The sequence below is a fragment of the Prunus dulcis genome, chromosome 1, assembly GCF_902201215.1.
Source record: "Prunus dulcis chromosome 1, ALMONDv2, whole genome shotgun sequence".
NCBI classification, from domain to species: domain Eukaryota; kingdom Viridiplantae; phylum Streptophyta; class Magnoliopsida; order Rosales; family Rosaceae; genus Prunus; species Prunus dulcis.
In genome coordinates, this window is record NC_047650.1 from 326,166 (window position 1) to 351,830 (window position 25,665).

The 25,665-nt window shown below is 37.9% G+C and overlaps 4 protein-coding genes across 7 annotated transcripts; 1 reads left to right on the plus strand and 3 right to left on the minus strand.

The window, feature by feature from the left end:
• Window positions 1-56: 56 nt before the first annotated feature.
• Window positions 57-1,870, minus strand: LOC117634317 (putative F-box protein PP2-B12). Its single transcript, XM_034368377.1, has 4 exons — window positions 1,800-1,870; window positions 1,369-1,751; window positions 911-1,029; window positions 57-727 (listed from the first exon to the last, which is right to left on the minus strand). Exons 2-4 carry the CDS (start codon window positions 1,666-1,668, stop codon window positions 322-324), a joined length of 825 nt encoding a protein of 274 aa, XP_034224268.1. The 5' UTR covers window positions 1,669-1,751; window positions 1,800-1,870; the 3' UTR covers window positions 57-321.
• A 395-nt stretch (window positions 1,871-2,265) lies between these two features.
• Window positions 2,266-13,562, minus strand: LOC117634324 (putative F-box protein PP2-B12). Of its 4 annotated transcripts, none has more exons than XM_034368407.1 (4): window positions 13,450-13,562; window positions 3,726-4,061; window positions 3,371-3,489; window positions 2,266-2,939 (listed from the first exon to the last, which is right to left on the minus strand). In XM_034368407.1, exons 2-4 carry the CDS (start codon window positions 3,981-3,983, stop codon window positions 2,471-2,473), a joined length of 846 nt encoding a protein of 281 aa, XP_034224298.1. In that variant the 5' UTR covers window positions 3,984-4,061; window positions 13,450-13,562; the 3' UTR covers window positions 2,266-2,470. The 4 variants fall into 4 exon arrangements, with proteins under 4 accessions (XP_034224298.1, XP_034224306.1, XP_034224290.1 ...); XM_034368415.1 differs by lacking the exon at window positions 13,450-13,562 and adding an exon at window positions 12,609-12,710; XM_034368399.1 differs by lacking the exon at window positions 13,450-13,562 and adding an exon at window positions 12,609-12,676 and having other exon boundaries at window positions 3,726-4,130.
• On the minus strand, window positions 12,698-14,311 carry LOC117612319 (putative F-box protein PP2-B12). Its single transcript, XM_034341083.1, has 4 exons — window positions 14,039-14,311; window positions 13,450-13,568; window positions 13,084-13,260; window positions 12,698-12,971 (listed from the first exon to the last, which is right to left on the minus strand). The coding sequence occupies exons 1-4, from the start codon at window positions 14,309-14,311 to the stop codon at window positions 12,698-12,700; spliced, it is 843 nt and encodes a 280-aa protein (XP_034196974.1).
• A 2,623-nt stretch (window positions 14,312-16,934) lies between these two features.
• LOC117614636 lies at window positions 16,935-17,966 on the plus strand. Its single transcript, XM_034343514.1, has one exon. It carries the CDS (start codon window positions 17,212-17,214, stop codon window positions 17,692-17,694), a length of 483 nt encoding a protein of 160 aa, XP_034199405.1. The 5' UTR covers window positions 16,935-17,211; the 3' UTR covers window positions 17,695-17,966.
• The last annotated feature ends 7,699 nt before the right edge of the window (window positions 17,967-25,665 follow it).

Here is a 25,665-nt window from a genome sequence, read left to right on the forward strand (position 1 = left end):
TAGTATCATCGATGGCGATGAATAGTTAGATTTTAGTGTAATTTATTTTGGGGACATTTGTCTCAAATATCAGCGATGCAATGGTAAAGGTTATTTGTGCCCACAATACATTACCAATAAAAAAACACAAATCTTAACATACAAACTAGTAAAACATACATTAGAACAAACCATTACTAGTCCATCTCTGGGAATGTTTGAAAACTAGCCAAGTTTTGGACAACAATTTCATAGGACACACCAAAAGAAAAGACTGAAGCGCCTACAAGAGGATGAGAAATGGCAAGGCAATGTTACTCCCACTGCCTCCTGTGAATTCCTTCACTCTTTGGGCCTAAGCTCAATGCCTTCCACAATGAGGCCCCTCTTCCAGTTGTAATTACTAGTTTCCATTAGACTACACACTACAGTAGCATTATCTTCTTGGGTGACAAACTCACCCATCTCAATCTCAAACCACCCATCGCCTCTGTATCGAGCATGCGGAGGAGCTGTACCTTCATAATTTACAGGGTCTAGGATCACACTATGCTCAACCGCAACTGCGCTATGTTCATAAGCGACACGCAATGTAACAGGAGTTGCTGCAGTCTCTGGATTGTGTTGTGATGAGAGCTGATAGACAAAATAAGCTGCATAGGTTGTTCTTGGGGACAAGTTTTTAGTCTCTATGTATCCCTTGATGTCAAGCCAACATACATAATTGAGCTTAGCCACTTGGGAAAACCTGTCATGTGATTCACATATAGCATATTATTTCTGATGCAGGGCTTTTTTGGTCATAAAGTATCCAATTCCAATAAAAGATTACTTATCCTACAACTCAGGTATGAATTAGCATCACTCAAAAATATAATTGAAGTGATATTTAGTAAGATAATGGTGGAGAGAGAGAAAGAGAATAGAATACCTAGACTCTGGCAGAGATATCCACCGCCAATATCTGGGTGTATCTCCCCATATAACTGAAAGCCCTCTTGCCCCTACCATATAACATTTTTTGCCACTCTGCTTTTCTAGTGCCATGCTCTGTGTCAGAAAAAAAGAAGCTTGGACGATGATCTTGTCATCCATTATTCATAATTAAAGTAAATACTGTTAACATTTTGCACAACACTCAGGTAGCCATAGCCATTGATATCATGGATCATCATCAGTCTTTTCATGAATTTAAATAAAATAGCAAATTTAGTAAAGCATATCAAAGAATGGGATTTCTACTACATAAATTGCAAAAATCTCCCAGTATCTAAAACCTATTAAATCTTAGAATCCAATGGAAATGGGTTGATTCTTTAAGGAAAAGTGATAAAAATCATAGAAATTTAGGAAAAAACAAAATGAATGAATGGGGTTTGAGTTAATTACCATGTTACCATTGCCTATGATGATGGGGTGATTGCAAAGATGAAAGTAGAGATCCTTCTTGGACAAGGAGTTCAAAGAAATGGAAATGATTTCCTTATAATCCTGGGGCAGAAATCTCTCCCACACTATATCAGAATCCGCAGCAATTCTAAAGCGGGAAGAGACCAGCGATGATCTGCACGCATCCAGAGGGGTTGTGCAGGAAACGATGTGGGAGATACATTCTGCAGGCAACATGCTGATGATACTCATCTCTGCTTCTGCTTCCTTCATTTTCTTATGTCGATCGTCTTCCTTCATTTTCTTATGTCGATCGTCTCTCTTTCCTCCCTTTTCCTCATCAGCTCATAGAGTTGAGCACAATTCCAAGTCAAGTTAACCCACTTAACCGACAAAAACCTTTTTTTATATATTTATTTTAATTTTAATCAACGGGAAGGGACCGAGGGAAATTCTCAATCTGCTCTAGCATTGGGGGTGTGGCGACACATGTAACTCAAACATTGGGGGTGAATACGCCCTTTTTTTGATAACTTGTCAATGGGGTCTTTATTCATGCCCTTTTTGTTTTGATAACTTGTCAATGGGGTCGTTAATTAAAAATAATAAATAAATAAACTTGCCAATGAGGTCTAGCGTGAGTTTTTTATAATAAAAAAATAGTTAAAATTTACCCAATGCTTTAATTAATGTTTTGGTCCTCCCGATTACTTTGGCAGCTATTGTTCGTTTGAATTTTTTATATATTTTGTGAGATGCCCTTATATATAAAATTCTAGTTTCACCACTGATTGACTGTTTTGATGTCAAACTAAAGGGCTCAAACATTTGTTGGATACAAATGAAGCGCAATTGGGGACAAAATTGGCAAAGTAGAGGGGGCTTCCAAGGCCAAAATTTGTCATTTAAAGTGACTACTAGTGATAAAAGGATAACAAACTCTTTTAATGTTGCATCTGCCACATGGCGGCCAAACATATGAAGGGAGAAATNNNNCGAAATAATAGTGTAGTCATAAGTTAAGCACTTGACAATAAAATTGGATGAGCAACGAAGATTATTTTGAACGAACGTTAAGTGAAATGCAGAGTCTCAGTTAAGCTCAATGCCTTCCACAATGAATCAATCCTTCATTGTTTGGCCTAAGCTCAATGCCTTCCACAATGATGCCTTTCTTACAGAAACTACTAGTTTCCATTAAACTACACACTACAGTAGCATTATCTTCTTCAGTGACGAACTCACCCATCTCAATCTCAATCCACCCATCAAGTCTGTATCGAGCTTGAGGACCAACTCTACCTTCAAAAGTTAGAGGGTATAGTGTCACACTACGGCGGCCTCCATAAGATAGAGGGTCTAGGATCAGACTACGCTCAACCGCAACTGCGCTTTTTTCATAAGCGACGCGCGACGTAATAGAAATTTTTGGTGTCCACGTAACGTGTTCTGATGTGAGCAGATAGACAAAATACGCTGCATAGGTTGTTCTCGGGGACAAGTTTTTAGTCTCTATGTATCCCTTGATGTCAAGCCAGGATATATAATTGAGCTTAGACACTTGGGAAAACCTGTGATGTCAAGCCAGCATCAAAATGTCAATACAATATTCTATGACCATAAACTCCACTCAGTAATAGTATCATGTCAGGGATTAAAGGTAAGCCATAGCCACTTTACTTTCTCATAACCATGCTTATGTATATCATGAGAGCGAAGAAATTGTATATCATGGGGATATCACTCTTCTGCTATCCCCATCCAATCATGTTCCACAATGTGGAAAAGTTATCACGCGTAACAAAATATGATTGGTTGGGGATAGCAAAACAGTACTACTATCCCCTAGATATACAAGTTTTTCTCATTCTGACAACATTTTATATGTCAAACCCCACAAACTCACTATAAAGGCAAAAAAATCACACCTTCACAAGGTAAATCACGAAAAAAATATAAGTGATATTTAGTAAGATATTGGTGGAGACTGGAGAGAGAATACCTAGACTCTGGTATGGATATCCATTGCCAACATTTTGGTGTATCTTCCAATATAACTGTAAGCTCTCTTGCCCCTACCATATAACTCTTTTTGCCACTCTGCTTTTGTAACGCCGTGATCTGTGTCAAAGAAAAAGAAGCTAGGATGTTGTCGTTCATTATTCATAATTAACGTAAGTAATACTGTTAATATTTTGCACAACACAGGTAGCCATTGATATCATGGATCAGTCTTTTCACGAATTAACCTAGCTATTCATGCCACACAGTAACCTAGCTACTATCTAACACCAAATGATGACCCAAGAGAATCAAGAAATTTAGAAAAATGAATGAATGGGGTTTGAGTTAATTACCATGTTACCATTGCCTGTGATGATGCGGTGTTTGCAAAGATGAAAGTAGAGATCCTTCTTGGACAAGGAGTTGGAAGAAGTGGAAATGATTTCCTTATAATCTTGGTCTTGGGGAAGAAATCTCTCCCACACGATATCAGAATCCGCAGCAATTTGAAAGAGGGAAGAGACCAGGGATGATCTGCACGCATCCAGAGGGGTTGTACAGGAAACGATGTGGGAGATGCACTCTGCAGGCAACGTGCTGATGAAATCCATCCCTGCTACTGCTTCCTTCCTTTTCTTATGTCGTCGATCGATCCAAATCTCTTCCCTTCCTCTTCCTGGTGATGTTCCCTTCATATCACATATCATACAAACTCAACTTACCATACTAGCTAGGAGATAGTCATACTCACGCCCTTGCTATTACAATAGACATGCAACAAGCCATTAACCAATCAACCACAATAAAGCCCGCAACTTTGTGTATTGTATTATGACTTGCTCTAATTCGCTGTATGGAAACTGTAAAGAAAAAATATGCAAAGGCAAACTCTTTTTATAGGTTGTGAAACCCTAAAAATGAACGGGCCAGTAAATGGATTACATTTGGATTGGATCGACCATTTTATATAGACTTCTATAAAATCATGATTGAATGCACCTAAATTTTTAAACTTCTTTAAAATCTTTGAAGATCTAAATTGAATACACCCATTAAGGATATTTTTTTGAGAAGGAGAAATTCATTCATAAAACCACAGAAGTACAAAGAGCGACATGATATAGTGGCCTCGTTAAAACCTTCCTAGAACAACCTCATGTGACAAATTCCATGGGAGGAAAGAGTACCACACATGTCATGGACTAACATGAGAGTCCAATTCAGGTCACTTTGGACCATTACAATAAAAGAACAAGTCAAAAACAAAACCTAACACAAAGACCTCCGACGAGAACCGTAACTAGAGACCAACACAATAGACCCATATGAGAGGACCGTAGAAACCCCAAATAGTAAACCCACAGGAGAGGACCGCAGAACATCCCAATTGTCAAAAGAAGCCTTATATGAGCAAAATCATAGTCATTTGACACCCATACAAACTGTAAGTCATACCATAGCATAAACCAGGAGAGAACACGGAGGACGAACATAGAAACAACAATAAAAAGACACATGAGAAGCACTCCACTTCAACTCAAAACATGACAAAGAAAACCTCCTATGACCAATCATAGTTCTTCAGTCAGCGCAGAGCAAAGAAGAGCACCACATCCCAACAACTACCACCAGCATCGCTGCAGCCGCCGCCTTTAAAACAGAGACAAAACATCAGCCACTAGGTATCACAACTCTCCCAAGGTGAGACACAATCCCACGTCACTACTGTCATTGCCGCCGAGACAAAGACAACACTAGTCACTTAGGGGTCGTTTGGCACGGCGGACTGTCATGGACTGGACTAAATCCTGGGACTGTCTCGGATTAGCTCGGATTGGCCTAAGCTGGATTAAGTACTGACCTACGTTTGGTGTTGAGTCGGACTAAGAAGCTGGATTGTAAAAATAGTGAAGACTTATGTTTGGAGTTGTGTCGGACTAAAAATAATTATTTTAATATTTAATTTTAATTAATAAAATTCTAATATTTAATTTTAATTAAGGCTTTTTTTCCCTAAAAATAAATAAAAAGAAAACAAATAAGTGAGTATGTGGTGATTTATTATCTTATCTCTAGTCAAACAAACAATTGAATCACCCACTTCAAACTATATTATCTTCTTCTTTTTTTTCTTTTTCTTTTCTTATTTTCTTTCTTCCTCTTCTCCCCATTGACTTTTCTTCTTCTTCCTTATCTCTGGCCCGTTTCTTTCTTCCTCCTTTCTTATTCCTTCCAAAGCCTCTTTTTTTTTTTTTTTTTTTTTTTTTCTTTCTTCCTTTCCAGGCCGTTCCTTCTATTTCTTTTTTTTCTTCCTATTCTTTCCTCTCTTTTCTTCTTACTTCATTCCTTTTCACTCTCTCTTCATGCTGCACCCCAACTTTTAAGAAAGCCATATGCACTTCTGGAAATGTGGTGGCTGCAAACACCCACCCCTCTCTTTCTGGTTCCACTAATTAATGGTTGTGGTGGTTTAATTAGGTGATGATGGTTGTTGAACTGAGTATGTGGTGGCTGTTTATGGGTGGTGATGATGCTTTGTTTGACTGATTGGGTGTTGATGATGGTTCGATTGGGTCTCTGGCGGCTGGTTATGGGTTTGATGGTGGTGGTCTGACAGAGATGGCGAAGAGAGATGGTTCTGGGTTTTGCGGGTGGCTGTGGTGGCGAAGAGAGATGGATCTGTGTGTGGCTTACGGGTGGTGGTCATGAGGGAGAACAAATTCGGGGGAGAAGAGGGAGAGCTGGGCATTGCCAGAGTCTGTCGATTGGGTCTGTGGTGGTGATGTTTTGATTCAAGGCGTAAGGAAATCCAACCGGACTCGTGTGTTCAAAATAGCGATGGTGCTATTTTGCGAACTGCATTTGGGGCTCACTAAATTAGACATGCTAGTCTGGTTATTTTTTCACTGTTGGACTATGGAGTCTCATTTAAGTTAATCCCCTTCTTTACCAAACATGGGTTTTAAGTGTTATTTAACACAATCCAGTCCAGTGAGGCATAGTGAGGCCTACCAAACATGCCCTTAGAACACTGCAAAAACAACCAAATAAAACAAACAAACAAAACAGACCTAGATCCAAACATATCTAGATTATCTAGGGAGGGGAAGGGGAGTAGAAGAGGGGATAAGAGGAAGGGAAAATAGGGGAGAAAAGGAAAGGGAGATAGGGAGAGGAAGGGGAACATGGCGGAGGGGAGGAGAGGCAGTGGCCACCTCTCCCCCTTAGCTTCCTCGCAGTTGGTTGTCAACAAGGAGAAAGGGAATTAGAGTGCGGCTATGGCAACTTCCCACCCATTATCGTATTTGACTAAACAAATTGGGATAAGATTATTATCGCATTTATTTAAGACTTTTTTTTTTTTTTCCTTTTTTAAGTACAAGCGATAGTCTAAACTAGATAGAGGAGAGGGAGTTTTCTCACACACGATGCCATGAGAATTCAAACTTGAGACCTCGCAAATCAATGCTGTTTTTCACTGGACTAGACCCCATTAGCACATTTATTTAAGACGTAGAAAGGATTAAAATCTCATTAGTAACTTCATTCTTTTATTTTATTTTATTTATGTTTCATTCTTTTAGAAAAGAAAAGATCACACTCTGCTCAAATGCAACTGCGCTATGTTTTTCATAAGCAAGACAAAGTGTAAAAGGAATTGTTGCAATTTCTTGATCGTAGTCTGATGAGAGCTGATAGACAAAATAAGCTGCATATAGGTTGTTCTGTGATTCGATTCATTCACATATATATATATATATAGTTATATACACATCAAAATGTCAATGCATTCAATCTTTGAATCATGCTAGCTTCTTCTGAGGACACTATAAGTATCCAATGTAAGATTAATTATATCCTACACCTACAACTCATGTATGAATTAGCATCACTGAAAATACATAATGGATATTGTGGTAGAGATATCCATTTCCAATATGTCCAACTGCAAGCCTCTTGCCCCTACCATATAACATATTTTGCCACTTTGCTTTTCTAGTATTGCCATGATCTGTTCTGTGTCAAAGAAAAGAAGCCTAGCCATTGATATCATATCATCAGTCTTTTCAGAGTCTCTGTTAACCGATTAAGGTAATGAATAGTTAGATTTTAGTGTAAAGTCCTTCGTGGAATCGTGGGCATTTCTCTCAAATATTATCTATGCAATGGTAAACGTTTATTTGTGCCCTACCCACAATAGATGCTACATACATATTTATACCCACTAATATATTATATAAAAGAAACCATAACTACTACTTCATCTCTTGGATGTTGGAATGTAATCCTGCAGCTGCTTTCCTTGAAGCTGAAGTCACCAAGCTCTATTACTATCTTTTATGTCTATTTCATTTGTGATGTAATTAGAACCATTGGATCATAGTCCACGTGGATTCTCTAGCTTAGTTTTGGGATGACAAGTGTAAACACCTCATAGGGTGACAGCTGCAATTCTGTTAGAGAAGAATCTCTTCTCTCTCCTTTCTACCGAGTACACTATGTAAGCAAATAGTGTGTGAAAAAAATATAGTCAGTCACTCTTCTCATCTTTCTCTTCCTTTCTGAACATTGCTCATTTTCTCTAAAATATACAAACAACCATAGAATTCTAACATGGCCTCCGAGCCAGGTTCGATTGGTTGCTGGGCGTGAATCTGTGCAAATCGAAAGCTGGTGATTGTTTGAGTTGAAATCGAGCTCACTCAATATTCCAAGAGGCGTATCTGTTTGAATCCAAAGTCTAATATGGCAGGGTCATGCACTGCTGAGCTTCGCACGCCAGTTTTCAATTGAGAAAACTATGAGTTTTGGAGCATTCGCATGAAAACTATTTTGAAATCTCATGGGTTATGAGATTTGGTTGAAAATGGTTTTGATGTTTCTGATCCAAAGTAGGGAAAGGAAAAAGAAGAAGGATCTAAGGTTGCTGAAGTGGAGAAGTCTACGATGGCTGAGATCTTGATGAAGGATGCTCGTGCACTTAGATTGATCCAAAGTGCAGTCTCAGACCAAATCTTCCCCAGAATAGTGAATGAAGAAACCTCAAAGGGTGCATGGGATATTCTAAAGCAGGAGTTTAGAGGCGATAAACAGGTACGAAGCGTTAAGCTGCAAGGTTTACGTAGAGAGTTTGAATATACTCGTATGAAGGATAGTGAACCATTGTCTGTTTACATTGCTAAACTATTTGATTTAATTAATCAAATGAAAAGTTATGGTGAAGAGCTGCCTAGAGAAAGAGTTGTGCAGAAATTGCTGATTATTTGCCTAAATCGTATGATTCTATATGCTCTGTGATTGAGCATTCCAAGGACCTTGACACTCTTGAAATTCAAGAAGTGGTTGCATCTCTGAAGAGCTTTGAGCTCAGATTGGATAGGCATACTGAAAACTCCACAGAAAAGGCTTTTACTAGCCTTGAACATAGAGAGTAAAAGCTCTAAGAGTGGAAGTTCTTCTGGAAATCACAAATCTCAGAAGAACTGGAAGTCTAATGGAAAGAATTGGAGTAACAAGTCCAATTCTAATCCTAAACCAAATGCATCAAATGAAGGAACCAAAACACCCTGCAAGCACTGTGAGAAACTACACTATGGCAAGTGTTGGTATGAAGGAAAACCAAAATGCAGAGGGTGTGGAAAGTTTGGACACATACTCAGAGACTGCCATGGGAATCAATCTGTACATAAGGTGAATTATGCTAATCAGATTGAAGAAACTGGAACTCTGTTTTATGCATGCAATGTTGTGACAGATGTGAAATTGAACAATTCATGGTATGTTGACAGTGGTTGTAGTAACCACATGACTGGAGATGAAAGGCTATTGGTAGATATTAGAAGGGATGTAAATTCCAAAGTGAAAATGGGGACTGGAGAGACAGTTCAAGTTGCAGGGAAAGGCACACTTGTGATAGACACCAAAGCAGGAAGAAAGCACATTCAAGAAGTGATGTTGGTGCCTGGATTAGAAGAGAATTTGCTCAGTGTTGGGCAGATGATGGAGCATGGAAATTGCCTGATATTTGGAAAGGGAATGGTGACAATCTTTGATGACTGGTCACTGCAAAATCCCATTGCTAAAGTTCAAATGACTAGCAACAGGTGCTTTCCTCTCACAATGGAGCCAGCTACTCAGTTGGTGCTAAAAGCTAGTGTGACACACAGCTTGCAAACTTGGCACAAGAGACTGGGGCATCTCAATGATCAAAGCATTAGGCTACTTGCAAATCAAGGCATGGTTCATGGCTTACCCAGTTTAGAAAAGGATTTTGAAGTTTGTGAAGGCTGCAAGCTAGGAAAGCAACATAGAGACTCATTCCCTGTAGAATCCACTTGGAGAGCCCAGTTTCCACTAGAGTTGGTACACACAGACATCTGTGGACCAATGCAAACTGCATCAATGTCAGAAAACAGGTATTTCCTGTTATTCATAGACGATTGTACTAGAATGGCTTGGGTCTATTTCCTCAGCAGCCTTTGAATGTTTCAAGAAGTTCAAGGCTATGACAGAACTGCAAAGTGGACATAAGGTGAAATCTCTTAGAAGTGACAGAGGTGGAGAATTCATGTCAAATGAGTTTCATGAGTACTGCAGTGAAGCTGGAATACAAAGGCAGCTGACTGTAGCATATTCCCCTCAGCAAAATGGAGTAGCTGAGAGGAAGAACAGGACTGTGATAGAGATGGCAAAGTCTATGCTACATGAAAAAGGGCTTCCTTATGAATTTTGGGCAGAAGCTGTCAATACTGCAGTATATCTACTCAACAGATGTCCTTCTAAGTCTCTTAAAGAAGTGACACCATTTGAGGCATACACTGGAAGGAAGCCAGGTATTGCACACTTGAAAGTGTTTGGAGCCTTATGTCATGTGCTCATTCCTTCGGCACTAAGGCACAAGCTGGAAGAAAACAGTCACAAATGCATTCTTGTTGGCTATGGACTTTGTGAAAAGGGGTACAGGTTATATGATCCTAGAACTAGAAAAATTATCTTGTCTAGATATGTATATTTTGATGAAACTGCTTCGTGGAAATGGGAAAACACTAGTAATGTAGAGTTGAGAATGCCTATGCAAATGGAAAACCAGGATAATGCAGAACATGAACAGATGGTAGTTGATGAACCAACTCAAATCTTGGATACTCAAATGCAAGTGGAAGAAGAAACTGTACCTCAAGATGAGGAAATACTTGACAGGTCTCAAGTGTTTGATCACACACCTCATAAGTGGAGGAGTATTAGTGACATCATGGCAAAATGTAACATGTGCATTGTGGAACCTGACAGTTTTGAAGAAGCTGATTTGGATGAATCATGGAGACATGCAATGAAGGCTGAATTAGAGATGATTGAAAAGAACAATACATGGGAATTAGTTGACAGACCATTTGACAAACCAGTAATTGGTGTCAAGTGGGTCTACAAGGTCAAGCTTAATCTAGATGGCACTATGCAGAAGAATAAAGCTAGACTAGTGGCTAAAGGCTACTCACAAAAGCCTGGGATCGATTACAATGAAACATTTGCCCCAGTGGCAAGGCTAGATACCATCAGAACCTTGATTGCCCTTGCTGCACAAAAGGAATGGAGTTTGTATCAATTGGATGTGAAGTCTGCCTTTCTCAATGGCATTCTAAAGGAGGAAGTCTATGTTGAACAGCCACAAGGATATGACCAAAAGAATAAGGAAACCAAAGTTTACAAGTTGAACAAGGCTCTATATGGACTGAAACAAGCTCCAAGGGCCTGGTATGATGAAATAGATGCCTATTTCAACAATGCAGGATTCAAAAAGAGCTCTAGTGAAGCTACTCTTTATGTCAAAACAAATGACACTGCAGGTTTTATTATTGTCTCACTTTATGTAGATGACATTATATATACTAGTAGTTGTCCCAAACTACTTGAAAAGTTTAAGCAAGATATGATGCAACACTATGAGATGACAGACTTGGGGTTGTTACATCACTTTCTTGGCATGGGAGTGATTCAAACAGATAGGCACATCTTCATTCACCAAAAGAAATATGCAATGAAACTTCTTGAGAAGTTTGGAATGAAGGACTGCAAGTCAGTGGCAATTCCACTTGTGGTGAATGAAAAATTATGTAAAGAAGATGGAAGTGAAGCAGCAAATGAAAGTGAATTCAGACAGATAGTAGGGAGCTTGCTCTACTTAACTGCCACAAGACCAGATGTAATGTTTGCATCTAGCTTACTTGCTAGGTTCATGCACAATCCCACAAAGAAGCATTTGGGAACTGCCAAAAGAGTTTTGAGATACATACAAGGCACACTTGATTTTGGCATTGAGTTTGTGAAAGGGAAAACAACTACTCTAATAGGGTATTGTGACAGTGATTGGGCAGGGAGTGAGGATGATATGAGAAGCACCTCTGGATATGCTTTCACACTAGGCTCAGGCATGTTCTCTTGGGCTTCTATCAAGCAAAACACAGTTGCTTTGTCCACGGCAGAAGCTGAGTATGTGAATGCTGCAGAAGCAACTTCACAAGCTAAGTGGCTAAGATTTGTACTTGAAGATTTTGGTGAAGAACAAGTAGAAGGTACACCAATCCTATGTGATAACACCTCTGTTATTGCAATGGCAAGGAATCCAGTTCATCACCAGAAAACTAGACATATCAGTCGGAAGTTTCATTTCATCAGGGAAGCTATTCAAGCAAAAGAAATTGAACTAATCTACTGCAAGACAGAAGATCAAATTGCTGATATTTTGACCAAGGCTCTGCCTAAGGATCGCTTCGTTAGTTTAAGAAGCCTACTTGGTGTGAAAATAGCTAAAGGATTGGAAGGGAGTGTTGGAATGTAATCCTGCAGCTGCTTTCCTTGAAGCTGAAGTCACCAAGCTCTATTACTATCTTTTATGTCTATTTCATTTGTGATGTAATTAGAACCATTGGATCATAGTCCAGGTGGATTCTCTAGCTTAGTTTTGGGATGACAAGTGTAAACACCTCATAGGGTGACAGCTGCAATTCTGTTAGAGAAGAATCTCTTCTCTCTCCTTTCTACCGAGTACACTATGTAAGCAAATAGTGTGTGAAAAAATATAGTCAGTCACCCTTCTCATCTTTCTCTTCCTTTCTGAACATTGCTCATTTTCTCTAAAATATACAAACAACCATAGAATTCTAACATCGGAACTGTCTGAGATATAGCAAAGTTTTAGACAATAATTTCAAAGGGCACAATCAAAGACGGAAGCTTACTAGAGGATGATAAATGGCAAGGCAACGTTACTCCCACTCGTTTATAAAGCTTTCTTCCCCTCCTGTGACTTGTTCATGGAATCAATCCTTCATTGCTTGGGCCTAAGCTCAATGCCTTCTACAATGAGGCCGCTCTTACAGAAACTACTAATTTCCATTAGACTAAATAGCACAGTAGCATTATCTTCTTCAGTGATGAACTCACCCATCTCAATCTCAATCCACCCATTGCCTCTGTATCGAGCTTGCGGAGGAGCTATACCTTCATGAGTTATAGGATCTAGGATCACACTACGTTCATCTGCTGTGCCTACGGAACCTAAAAGGAGTTGTTGCAGTCCGGGGATTGTGTTCTGATGAGAGCTGATAGACAAAATAAGCTGCATAGGCTGTTCGTGGGGACAAATTTTTAGTCTCTATGTACCCCTTGATCTCAAGCCACCACACATAATTGAGCTCAGCCACTTGGGCAAACCTGTGATGCGATTCATTCACATATAAATATGCATCGAAATGCAACGTAGTAATAGTAATCATGTCAGGGTTTAAAGGTAGCCATATCCACTTTACTTTCTCTGAACCATGCTTCTCTTCTGAGGACACTATATATGTCAAACCCCACAAACTCACTATGAAGGCAACAACATCACACCTTCGCAAGGTAATTCATACTTAATCAAAATCTCAATGAAATTACATATTCTTTCTGATGCAGGGCCTTTTTTTGTCACAATCTACATTAAGCATATTCTTTCTTATGCAGGGTTTGAATTAGCATCACTCAAAAATATAATTGAATTGATAAATAGTAAGATAATGGTGGAGAGAGAGAATAGAATACCTAGACTCTGGTAGAGATATCCATTGCCAATATGGGGGTGTATCTCCCCATATAACTGTAAGCTCTCTTGCCCCTACCATATAGCATTTTTTGCCACTCTGCTTTTCTAGTGCCATGCTCTGTGTCAAAGAAAAGAAGATAGGAAGGATGTTGCTTGTCATCCATGGTTCCCAATCATAGTATAATAGTATACCATTAATATTTAGCCATTGATATCATCAGTCAAACTTAGCTATTCATGCCACCCAGTGACACTAATCCCCATAGACAGAAAATCAAGCTTGTTGATGTTCAAATTTCTTTTTTATTTTTGTAAATAAAATAGCAAATTTAGTAAAGCATCTCCAACAATGAGTTTTCTATTACATATAATTGCAAAAATCAAAAGTTCAAAATAATTCAAAAAGTTTTTTTTTTCTTCTCTTAAATCAAACATCTTTCCTAGTATCTAAAACCTATTAAATCTTAGAATCCAATGGCAATGGGTGATGATGACCCAAGAGAATTCTTGATTCTTTAAGGAAACGTAATAAATCATAGAAATTTAGAAGAAAAAAAAAAATGAATGAATGGGGTTTGAGTTAATTACCATGTTACCATTTCCTATGATGATGGGGTGATTGCAAAGATGAAAGTAGAGATCCTTCTTGGACAAGGAGTTTAAAGAACTGGAAATGATCTCCTTATAATCCTGGGGCAGAAATCTCTCCCACACAATATCAGAATCCGCAGCAATTCGAAAGAGATGAGAGACCAGCGATGATCTGCACGCGTCCTGAGGGGTTGTGCAAGAAACGATGTGGGAGATACACTCTGCAGGCAACACGCTGATGATATTCATCTCTGCTTCTGCTTCCTTCATTTTCTTATGTCGATCGTCTCTCTTTCCTCCCTCTTCCTCATCTTCTCTTGATATCTCAGATCATTTGTTGCTTTCAGATGTGTAGGTCCCTTCATAGTGCAGTGAATATTCTTTGCCGCAAGTTTAGAAATTTTGGAGAGACAATTTTCCCTGAAACGGGAGTGACACTATTTTAATATTCTCGGTCAACAACGTTATGACATGCATGATAACCTTTTTACGTGACATAACATTAATGATTTTTTTTTTTTCTGATTAATGATCGAAAATAACAAAATAGTATTATCCTCATTGCAAGGCGAAGTATGAAGACAACTAGGAAAACTACCCCCAATGATGAATCATTTAATGATTTGAGCATTGCAAGAAATAAACATAAGAGAGATGTTAGAAGACCTTTCAGATTTCAAGATGAGTGTATTTAATGGCATGTTCTCTAATTCGTAATCGAAATTAAAATAAGGAGTTGAATTCCGATCACAAATTACTCATGTGTTTACTTCACATAAAGAAATGTAATTACAAGTAGGGGCCCCACTAAATTAGGTTGGGGCGTGCAAGATCTAATCCAATTTGCTCAAACCGATCAATCCAATTCAATCCAATTCAATTTTAATCAGTTTCGGTGATTTGGCAAATTGGATTGGATCCCAAATTTTCAGAACCAACATGATTGGATCAGATGATGGATTTACTTGTGAGAATCTAATCCAATCTAGTTAGTTCATGCTTCTTTTGCTTATAATTCAAAAAGTTATGAACATTTTAAGTCATTTAATGGAGTTTTATGCTTAATATTCCATAGAATCAAAACATTTTCACTAGCATTACATTTATATTTTACATTTAAGTATATTAAAAGGTTTGATTAGATTAAACATAATGATAAATGTTTTATATTTTATTATTCTCTTTTTTAATTATGAAAACCGATCATCCAATCCAATATCAATTCGATCAGATTGGATTGAAAAAATCATAATCCAATCTATTTTGAATTGAATGCGGACTGGATAAATTACATTGATTTTGAACCGGTGCACAAAATAAATTGAGAAAATATAAATTGTAATGAAGTTATTTTGGAATCTAAAAAGTACAATAAATCATATTTTATTAGGTCACATACTGAATTGTATCCTTGTCATAAGATTTTACTTATAAAAATCTTATTAGGCCTCAGCTCAATACATTTCACAAAGAGGGTGCTCTTAGGATTACTAGTTTCCATCACACTACACTCTAGAGTGGCATTATGCCCTTCATGAAGAAGTGACCCATCTCAATCTCCTTCCACCCCATCTCCTCGGTCTCAAGCTCCTGGAGGCATACCTTGTGGGGAGTCGAAGATCACACTAGGCACACTCATAACTACACCTTGATCATAATTGACGCGCATCATGATCGGTGCACTTTCAAACCCGCTTTTGGATTCCGAGAGCCGATAGACTGGGTAAGCTGCGTAGGTTGTTCCCGGGGACGAAATTTGAGTGGCTATGCATGCCTTGATGTCAAGAAAGAAACCATGAAAGTTTGGGCTCAGCCACTTGGGAAAACCTGTGATGTAGTTCACATATGAAGCAAAATCTCAATGGCCTATAACAACAACATTGTTGAGACTTGAGAGTCATACAAGTGGTGGTGGGTCTCAAATGGAAATACCACCACTCACTCACTTTTTTTGTTTTTATTTTCTTTCTCCCTGGAAGCACCAACTATTACCACGCAGTAATTGCCATATAAAAGATACATTCTTTTTTTTCTTTTTTCTTTTTTTCTTTTTTTTGCGTTAAATAATTTAAATCAATATTTCGAAATTTTGATTGGGCAATTTACATTGATCCTAAAACATTATGGCTTAACTTCTGAAGGAAATTTTGGGCAACTGTCCATTCCATTATGATTAAGCAATTTTCACCCACATGTATTACAGTCGCAATTGGCTCTGCAAATAATTATACAAAGATTATCTTGCAAAACAATCCAACTGGAGATTTTATTTTATTTTATTAATCAAAAATAAATTTCATTAGATTAACTTCAGCATATTTTCTATCAAATAATTATAAATAGATATTTGAATTGAGTTATATTAATTATTGAAATGTGAAGTTTTATGGCATATTGAGCTTTAGGATGGTTTCGTATTTTAGAAAATTATTTAACTATGGAGCAAGTTGTGAATTTGTTGGTTGTAATTAGGCTAACAATGTTGAAAAATGCAAAAGGAAAAAGAATTTGGTTTAGGTCCAAACGGACCGAACCAAACCATCTTAAATTGGTTTGATTTGGTTCATTTCTTCATTAATTTTATTAAAACCAAACTGAATTAAACCGTTATATTGTAATTTATTCAGTTATAATTTTAAAGTAAAAATGATCCAATCTTAACTGTACTCATCCTTAGTCTTAATTGAACTAAGGCGTTATCATGAGAGTTTTAATTGTCACCCGAACTTTTGATTTTAAAGATCATCAATATTTATTTTATTTTGATTTTTTTATAGGGCTTTCTTAATTTTCTCAATATTTTAAAAATAAAAGAATAAAACAGAAGGGGGGGGAAAAAAAAAAAAAAAAGCAAATTGGCACACACGCATTTAAGTGGTATTTTTATTTTTATTTTTTAATGAAAAAGAAGTTGTGCATAGAGGCCGGCCCTCTTAAATAAAATCCAAAGGAAATGACCCTGGGCCTGAGCCGGCCCGGCCAATATTCCGCTTCTCAGTCCACCAATCTTGGTAGGTTTTGAGCAGTCATGGGGTTTGCCTTGACCAGCCCTTGTCCTGTTCTCTACCGCCACCCACAACTACAATTCATAACTCAACCATTCCCATCGATCCCGACTCACCACCACTACCACCACCAAACACATCGCATCAAACCATAAACCCTACCTGATGGCCGATTCACCTTCTAAAACCCTGGAACACCAAGCTCCAACGCAGGCCTCAAATACCGAATCAGATTCCAAACCCGTAGACGAAGGGAAGCCCCAGGAAGCTGAAGGGAATCCACAGAACGTGTCTAAAGAAGAAGAGGAAGCGGAGGACGATGAGGAGGAGCCCGGTGAATGTGGGTTCTGCTTGTTTATGAAAGGCGGTGGCTGCAAAGAGAGCTTCACAGCTTGGGAACAGTGCATTGAAGAGTCTGAGAAGAACAAGGAGGACATTGTTGAGAAATGCTTTGAGGTCACTTCGGCTTTGAAGAAGTGTATGGAGGCTCATCCCGATTACTACCAGCCCATATTGCAGGCTGAGAAGGCAGCTGAGGCAGAGGCTGTCAAGGAATTGGAGAAGGAAAAGGCTGCTGAGAGCTCCAAGGATCAAAATGCCGCCGCTTCGGAGCAGCATTCGGATTCCAGTGGCGAGAAAGATGCATAGCCGGTTAGGTGCTTGTTGATTTGTTTCTGTCAACTGGAAAAGAAAAACTATATGATTTTGTACCTTTTCACACACCTAATTGGTAAGCATGGTCAGTCGTCGAGATTTTTGGAAATTATTTTAGTTGCGGATATGATTAGTGGAAATTCAGAGACTTGAAAATCAAAAGTGTTTGAAAACTTGTAATTTCTGTGATCACAATAATTTTACTTGGATAAAACCAATAACAATCACTATTTTTGAATTTATAACTGACTCTGTTTGTGAATCAATTAGTTGCTGTCGAGTTTCTGGGTTTTTGTTTCCAATGCAATGCTTTGTGTTTGTCTGTCTGTTTGAAATTTTGTTACATGTATTTGCTATGTGGTGGTGACATGATCACATTTGCACATGAATAGTGTGTCTTATATTTGATTAGTCATTCAAGTTGATGCGATGGAATCATCTTCTATCTGATTATTGCTGATCTTAAGGCCTCTAGCTGGAGTTTAGAGTTGATGAGCTATACGACATGTATAGTAGCAAGTAAAACTGCGATTAGTCGTTGCGATGTGATCAATTAAAGCACAGTACCATCAAATCTACATATTCAGTTAGTTATCAGATGGTTCCCCAAGTTGTAGGCTTTTTGAGATATATACTGTAATATAATGAAGAGCTGTCTTTGAAAAAAGTTTGTCATAACTGAGTAGTTAGATTTGACCATGGACAATAGGCACCTTGAAACAGTTTATGCAGGGGTGGTTCACATCAATTGCATTTTGATAATTACCTACTGTTTTACAATCTTTTTGAGCACCTAGAAAGGTTCGACATTGTGGTAACATTTTCCCTTCTATCTGTCATGGTACCTGAAGATTGCGACAATTTTGGCGGGGTTCAACACCTCAAGTTTTGTTCTCTGGTCTAATATATCTCCATCTATAAATTGTGTATCTGAATTGTGAATCTGGTTAGTTTAGATGCTGGACTTTGGATCAACTTTTCGAAGGGTCATTGGTTCAATTTGGATGGTACTGTGCTTTAACATGAATGTGATCTGTGCGTTGGTTTTGAGTGCCGAGGTTGGTAAGACAAATTTGGTGCTGCACTGGAATCGTTTATAATTTCATTTGAAGTTGATCTGAAAGACAAAATTGTTGCTGCACTTGATTCATAGCATGTGGATTTGTTACATGTAGCAAGCTTGATCTGAAAGATCTAGTTTTCTGGTACACTCGTCCATGTCTGCCTTTTGCCTAGAAGACCAGCATGGCATCTTAACATGCTAAGAGTTCTTCCCAGATTACTTTGTAATCACTTATTTCCAGCCTCACATTTAATGTGAGATTTTTTTCACCTTGTACTGGCATTACGAAATTTCCATTTTATCGACAAGCATGGTGATAGTTTCGTGAAAAATTGACCTATTCCCACATCCATGTAAATATATGTAAAAAATACCCATATAATGAATTAACTACACAGAGGGTTTGGATGAAAACTAAAACAAAACTGAAACACTCATAAGAACTTAAGAAGCTTTTAAAAAACTAAGTGTGAGATCAAGATTATTTTTATTTATAAAGAGAATATAGCACCATTCTATTGTATATAATCAATTAGACCCTTTTTTTTAATATAATAAATATTTATGTGCTAAAAAATGAAATCAAAAGCAAACGTCTCCCACACCCACATACAATTGAGATATCTAAGGCATAACTGTAATGTCAATTCTCGACGAATAATTTCCCTTGACCTGTAGCGATAAATTTACCAAATTGGACATTTACATTTGTATTTCGTCCACATCGTCCTTCACGGGTTTATTGTCGAGGGTGTTGTTCACAGATTTTCTGTCCGAGGTTTTGGTTTTACTTTATTGGGTTTTACTGTCGGTAAGGGAGATGATTTTTCCCGTGGACAATGTCCAAGAAGTGGTGCGGTGGTATATCACTTCAAAGTACTGTTCTTTTGAAAAGGTATATCACTTGTCTCTCCATTATGTTTATTTCTCTTGAATTGCTCTTTGGTTTTGTAAGTGTGCTTAAGTTTGTTCTCAATTTGATTTTCGTTTCTTCTCACCAATATCAAGTTATGTTTTCTTTCCTTTCTCTTGTTTTAGGTGTTGGGTTGGTAATAAACAGGTTATTTATTTATTTATTTTCTCTTCTCCTCCATTGTTGGGGGGCTTAAAGTCATTTGTTTTTTCTTACTTGATGCTGCTTTTAGTTTTAATTTTCTGATTTTATTTTCTGATGTAGGGTGATGATTTCTGTTGGTGGCATTGCAGTTTCCGTGTGCAGACCCTAAGGGATGTTCAGAATTCCTCTTCTTTCTTCTCTTTTTTTATTGTTTCCCCTTAAGTTGTTTAGGCGCGAGTCTTTTTTAAAATCATGTATTTGTTCATGTCTCTCATACTTGGGTTTTGGATAGTATTGGTTGTTTCAATGCTATTTTTTGTACACTCTTATAGTGCACCTTAACTAAGGCAATATACAAAATTTTAGAAATTAAGTTCCAATGTAGGTTGATCAGCATATTAATTTTGTACACAAATGCAACGTAACAAATGAGCGCTAAAGAATCATTAAATGCATTGTTCAATTTTACAAACGTTATTTGGTAAGATTTATAATCCAAAAAAAGAATAAACATTGTACTTCTTTTTTTGACGGATTTAAACATTGTACACTTGACTAAAACAATCAAATCATGAACCTTGGACTATGTGATGACGAAGATGAGGATGATAGTAGCATGAGGGAGTAAATGAAGAAAAAAAATATAAGGTGATAATTTGTTAAGTTTATCACCGGGTAGTTTTTTTTAAATCTGGTTTTCCATTCTACTTTGATGTTTAAAATAAAACTAATTTTCATATCCTATTTCCTGCTTACAACAGTGGCTGTTTTGCAAAGTAGAGTTGAGCCCCTTTTTATTACAGTCTGAGTATTTCAAATGGTTAGGATCAATGTAATTTTATTGCATAAATTTGAATTAAAACAGTAAAATACTTGTAATGGTGTGATTTAGTTCTTCGCAATAGAGGGTGCTATGTGATGAACCCTCTATTGAATTGCAATAGGCTAATTATGGGACCCACATGCTAATAAACTGTACCATTGCAAATAAAACTGCAATTCAATTCAATAGATATCAAAATAGTTCAATAAATTAAACTATTGCATTGAATTATTGAACAATCATAATAGGAAAAATGCACAATATGTGATTTTCTCGCAATCAAATTTTATTGTAGCTGTAAATTATCGTTAATAGAGAAAGAAATTAGAAAAACAACTTGTCATTTAATGAGGTATGTGATATCTTGAAGGAGGAGCAGACACATGCTAAATAATTGAAACCAAATCCTAGGAAGAAAAACATTTCCACTAACCAATCCATTACCACTAAAGACAACCAACATAATCTGCTAAATCATCGAAGGCCATTCACCATATAAATTGACTGCAACACTTGAAGGAAAAAAGATGTCTTAAAACAATGAGCAACGATGTAGCTATGCTAGTGCTAACAAAAACAAAGCAAGCGAAACCTTGAAATAGAAAAAAATAAGCGGTGCTTAGATATGAGTCCATTTTCATTAGAACGTAATGGATGCTACCTGTGGGGGTCTTTTTCTTCTGGCAGCTGCAAATGGGCTGGGCTGCCGTAAAGCGGAAATTACTGGAATTGCCCCCTGTGCCTGAGTTCAAAAATTAAGCCCCAAAAGCACTTCGAAAGGGCAGTAAAGCCTTAGGAAGTGTTCTGGTTACTTCACCAACGAAAATGATGGCTGCTTATAGGTGATTTATGCTTGCTTACAGATAAAGTTTTAGCTTAGCATGAGGAGATTGTGGCATGGGAGCAAGGTCAGCATGAGTTGAGCACCAGAGAGGAGAATAAGGCTTCCTAGGGAGAAATGGGAGTGCTTAAGATGAGGGAGACAAGGTTTGCAGGATGATCTTGGCTAACATGGGCTAATGGAAGGGCATTACTTCTTCCGGCAGCTTGACAGACTCTGAAAATAGTCTGTTAACAGAGAAGAACGAAGAAGAAGAGTGAATAGGGCTACTGGATTTTGCTAGTAAGAGAGGGAGCTTGCTCTCTCAGCCTGGGTTGGTTTTTGCTAGGTGGAGGGGACCTCCTTTTATAGCTGCGGGAAACCCTCATTCCCCAAGAAACCCTAATGGTCTCTTCCCCATCTTAGCAAGGTTTTCCTTCCCTTTTCCTTTCCTCTCTTGACTTTTCCTATTTTAGTGAGATTTTTCTCTATCTATTTGCACAAAATCAGGGATTTTGGAGCTCAAGGCCTCCTTTCCTGCGGCTGCTTCAGTAGAAGATTTCTACTTCCAGCCATTTTCTTCCTTTCTTTCTCACTCTTTCCTATAACCAGTTTTGATAGGGAAGGAGTTGGGATGTGTATGTTGGTTTGAAGAGTGTCTCTCTTCCTGGCAGCTTGCATGTTAACATCCCTTGGTTTCTCTGATGTTTTGGTTTTGGAACTTGATCCCTTCCCATGTGTTGTCACTTCCCAGCAGCTCTGTTCAATGATTCTGCAAATCTCTACGTGGCTTCTATCTTTTTTCCAGCAAAGGGCTGAGATTTTTATGGCTTATCTTGGGTTTTTTTTGTATGGGCCAAAGTGGTTTCTTAAGCAAGTGGGCTGTTTTATTAAATATTGGGCTTTTGGTTGGGCTATTAATTCTTTGATTGGGTTATTTTGGTTGGGTCATTTTGGTTGGGTTATTTTCCCCTTTTTTGCTCACCCATATATTTGGGCCTAAGAAATGGGCTTGGGTTCCGAGGCTCCCAAGCAACCCGGAACCTCCATTTCTCGTCCCATCAATGGGCCTCATGACGACCTATTACCTTCCATACCACAACCCACTCAAGCAAGCCCCGGGCATCTTGCGTGGCTTGGGCCCACTTAAGCTTGTAGCATGGCGCGTTGTTTATTTGCTTGGCGTAGTATGTGTACAAGCGCATATGGCTTTCGCATGCCCAAATTGGGTTTCTTCTGGGTAAGGTATTGCATTGGGCTGAGCATTTATTTGGGCCGAAGTGTGGATTTTTTTGGGCCTCAACACTACCAAGGATTTTGGGTGAGCCAGATGATTCGTTGCCTTAATAAATTTATACCAGTATAGATATCGTGTCTTATATCCATATTCTGCATATCAATAGTGTCAACGTTGATGGTGTCATTCAAGTCATGGCATTTCTTGTAAGACAAATACCTTGTCTTAATCCATGAAATTTTAACAACATGAGGAGTCGAGGAGGTTGTATTGGTTTATGTCGAGCATGTCTGCAACTCTAGTCTAATTGCAAACTAATTAGAACACTGGTGTTTTGAGGATTCCTAGTCTTATATGGATTAAAACATCCTATCCTAATACAATCATAATTATTTGAGTGTTTCTTGATGGATAAAACACTTAAGTAAATGCATATATATATATATATATATAGAGAGAGAGAGAGAGAGAGAGAGAGAGAGAGAGAGAGCTTAAAGACTACATAGGAGAAGAAGATCCTTATTTCCACCATTCAATCATGTCAGATCAAGGTTAGTATTACAGATCAAAGACTTGATAAAACTTACATATGGTATCATAGCACTAGGTCTTGTTCTTTAATCTAACTTTTCGATTTTACAAGATATGGATAAAGTTTATTTGATCATTAGTCATGAAGCACGTAGTATAAAACAATTGCATATCTTATGTGATAAGGTATAATCTAGAGCATAAGTCTTTTTCTGCTCGATCATGCTTGAAAGGCTTTTGATCAAAGAATGAAAATTACAATTGCATAAGTTAAGCGAGTCACAATAGCTTAAACTGTTACAGAGGCAGTTTTCAATTGATGAATTGGTTAAGATTTGCATCACAGTTCATAGCCTTTTGTACAACTATTGATCCATAGATGAGAGGGGTGGAAATTGATAAATAACTGTGATGGAATAACATGAAGAAAATGTTTGCATAGACTAACAAGGAACCTCTTGATCCACAAATGAGAGGTTACTTGTACAGGAAGTTTATTCAAACCTTAATAATTCACTACTTTTGAATATGTTTAACTCATAATCCACAAATGTGAGTTAATAATGTTTAAGTAAAGATCTATGAGGATATTTTTTTTCTTGTTTGTTTTATGTTTATCAATTTACAGTGAATACCTCAAACTATCAATCTATTGAAACATTGACTGGATCGATTAAATGCCAATGACGCAGATTAAGAATAAGATGTCTCAAAAGTAGACATTTCCTCTATGAATCGCTTCAAATAATACTTGAGGCTTTCGCCCACCTTTTGCGTTGTGCTGAACAATGTTGTAATGTCCTTTTTTCTCTTTTGATATTGCACACATATTGAGATTTGAAAGATTTGCAAAGCTCGGTGAAGCTGCCAGTGGACTTTGGCTTCAACTGCCTGAACCACGTCAATGTCGACCCCGACAGACATGATGGACATAGTTTACACAACAACCTTTCGTCTTCACTTTCGAGGACCATCTGTTGATGAAAATGATAAATATGCTTGATGGGATCAGTTATGCCTTTGAATAATTTAAACTTGGGCTATGCAAACTTTGGGGGCTTCTTAGTCTTCAGAATATCATCGGTGAATGGCGATTTGCAGATCCCATTTGCAGCTTCCAAGGTCAACTCAACATGTGTCTGCGATTTGTATCCCTTCACAATCTTCTCGATTTGGCTTCGTAGCTCACTGTCTTTGAACTTTTTTAGTTCCCTCATATGATCATGGTTGTCTTCATGGTCGTTGTGCTGATCATTGGAGTGGATACTCCATATAACACTATCATTTCCTTCCTTTTGCTTCTCTTGGGGCCTTCCTAATTCGACATATAATTGCCCTTGGATTTCTCCAAAGCTTCAACTGCCATCTTCTTTGTTTCACGCAACTCCTTCAGTATCTTCTTAAGCCGGATATATGCGAGACTAGGTTCTCCTTTCTATAAGTTTGGTCTGACATCTTCAGATCTAGGATTAGATAAGGTTGGAGCATCTTGTGCGGATCAAACCATTGATTGATTTTGTCAGAGTTCTCACAAATGATGACAATTATTGGAGCAGAAATTCTTACAATAAAATGTCTTCCACAAGTTCTTGGCTTTACTTTGCACACAGGATAATTCAATGAAATCTCCAAGCAACACTCCTCCGAAATCAAATGAGAGAGATGTAGGGTAACTCCAAAAGTTACTCTAACGCTCAAGTCAGTTTTATGCATTTGAGTGCACAAGTTAATCCGAAATCACATACCTCGATCTGGATGTGAAACCTCACTTTTATACATGGCGACAACCTTGGGATGCAAGTTCCACTTTGCACAGTATATGCATCTTGACCTTTTTCAAGTCACTGAGAGTTTTGGGGGATCAACTCTCAACAACGTTTGTCTTGTTCCGCAATTCATGCTGTCATGGAAGGATGCGCAATTGAATGGACCGTGGAGTCGCATTAGGTTGATCCCACATCAGATGATATTCATCTAATCTTGTAGGTTGTGACGCATCCCAACCTATGTTGTTGGGTTGTGCACATTGGAACCCAAGTCGTTGACTTGTACACATCAGAACCCATATTGTTAGGTTATGCACGCAAAAACACAAGAAAACAGAAAGGACGGAACTAAACATCCGCCTAAGAACTAAAAGCACAATTGACAAGAATGAACAAACCGCAAAGAGGGTCTATTTTTATCAAATCTACTTACCATCATAGCTAGTTGAACATGCATAGTTGATTGAACAGGTTACATGTAGGTGGTTGAACACGTTGAACAGACACAAGTGGTTGAACAAGTTGCACAAGCATAGGTGGAATAGGGATATGCATAAGCACATAGTCATTTTGCATTAACAGAAATATATTATCACATACTTACTTACCAAATGTATATGTATTACACATAAGCAAATCTATTTACCATAGATGATTGAACATCCATT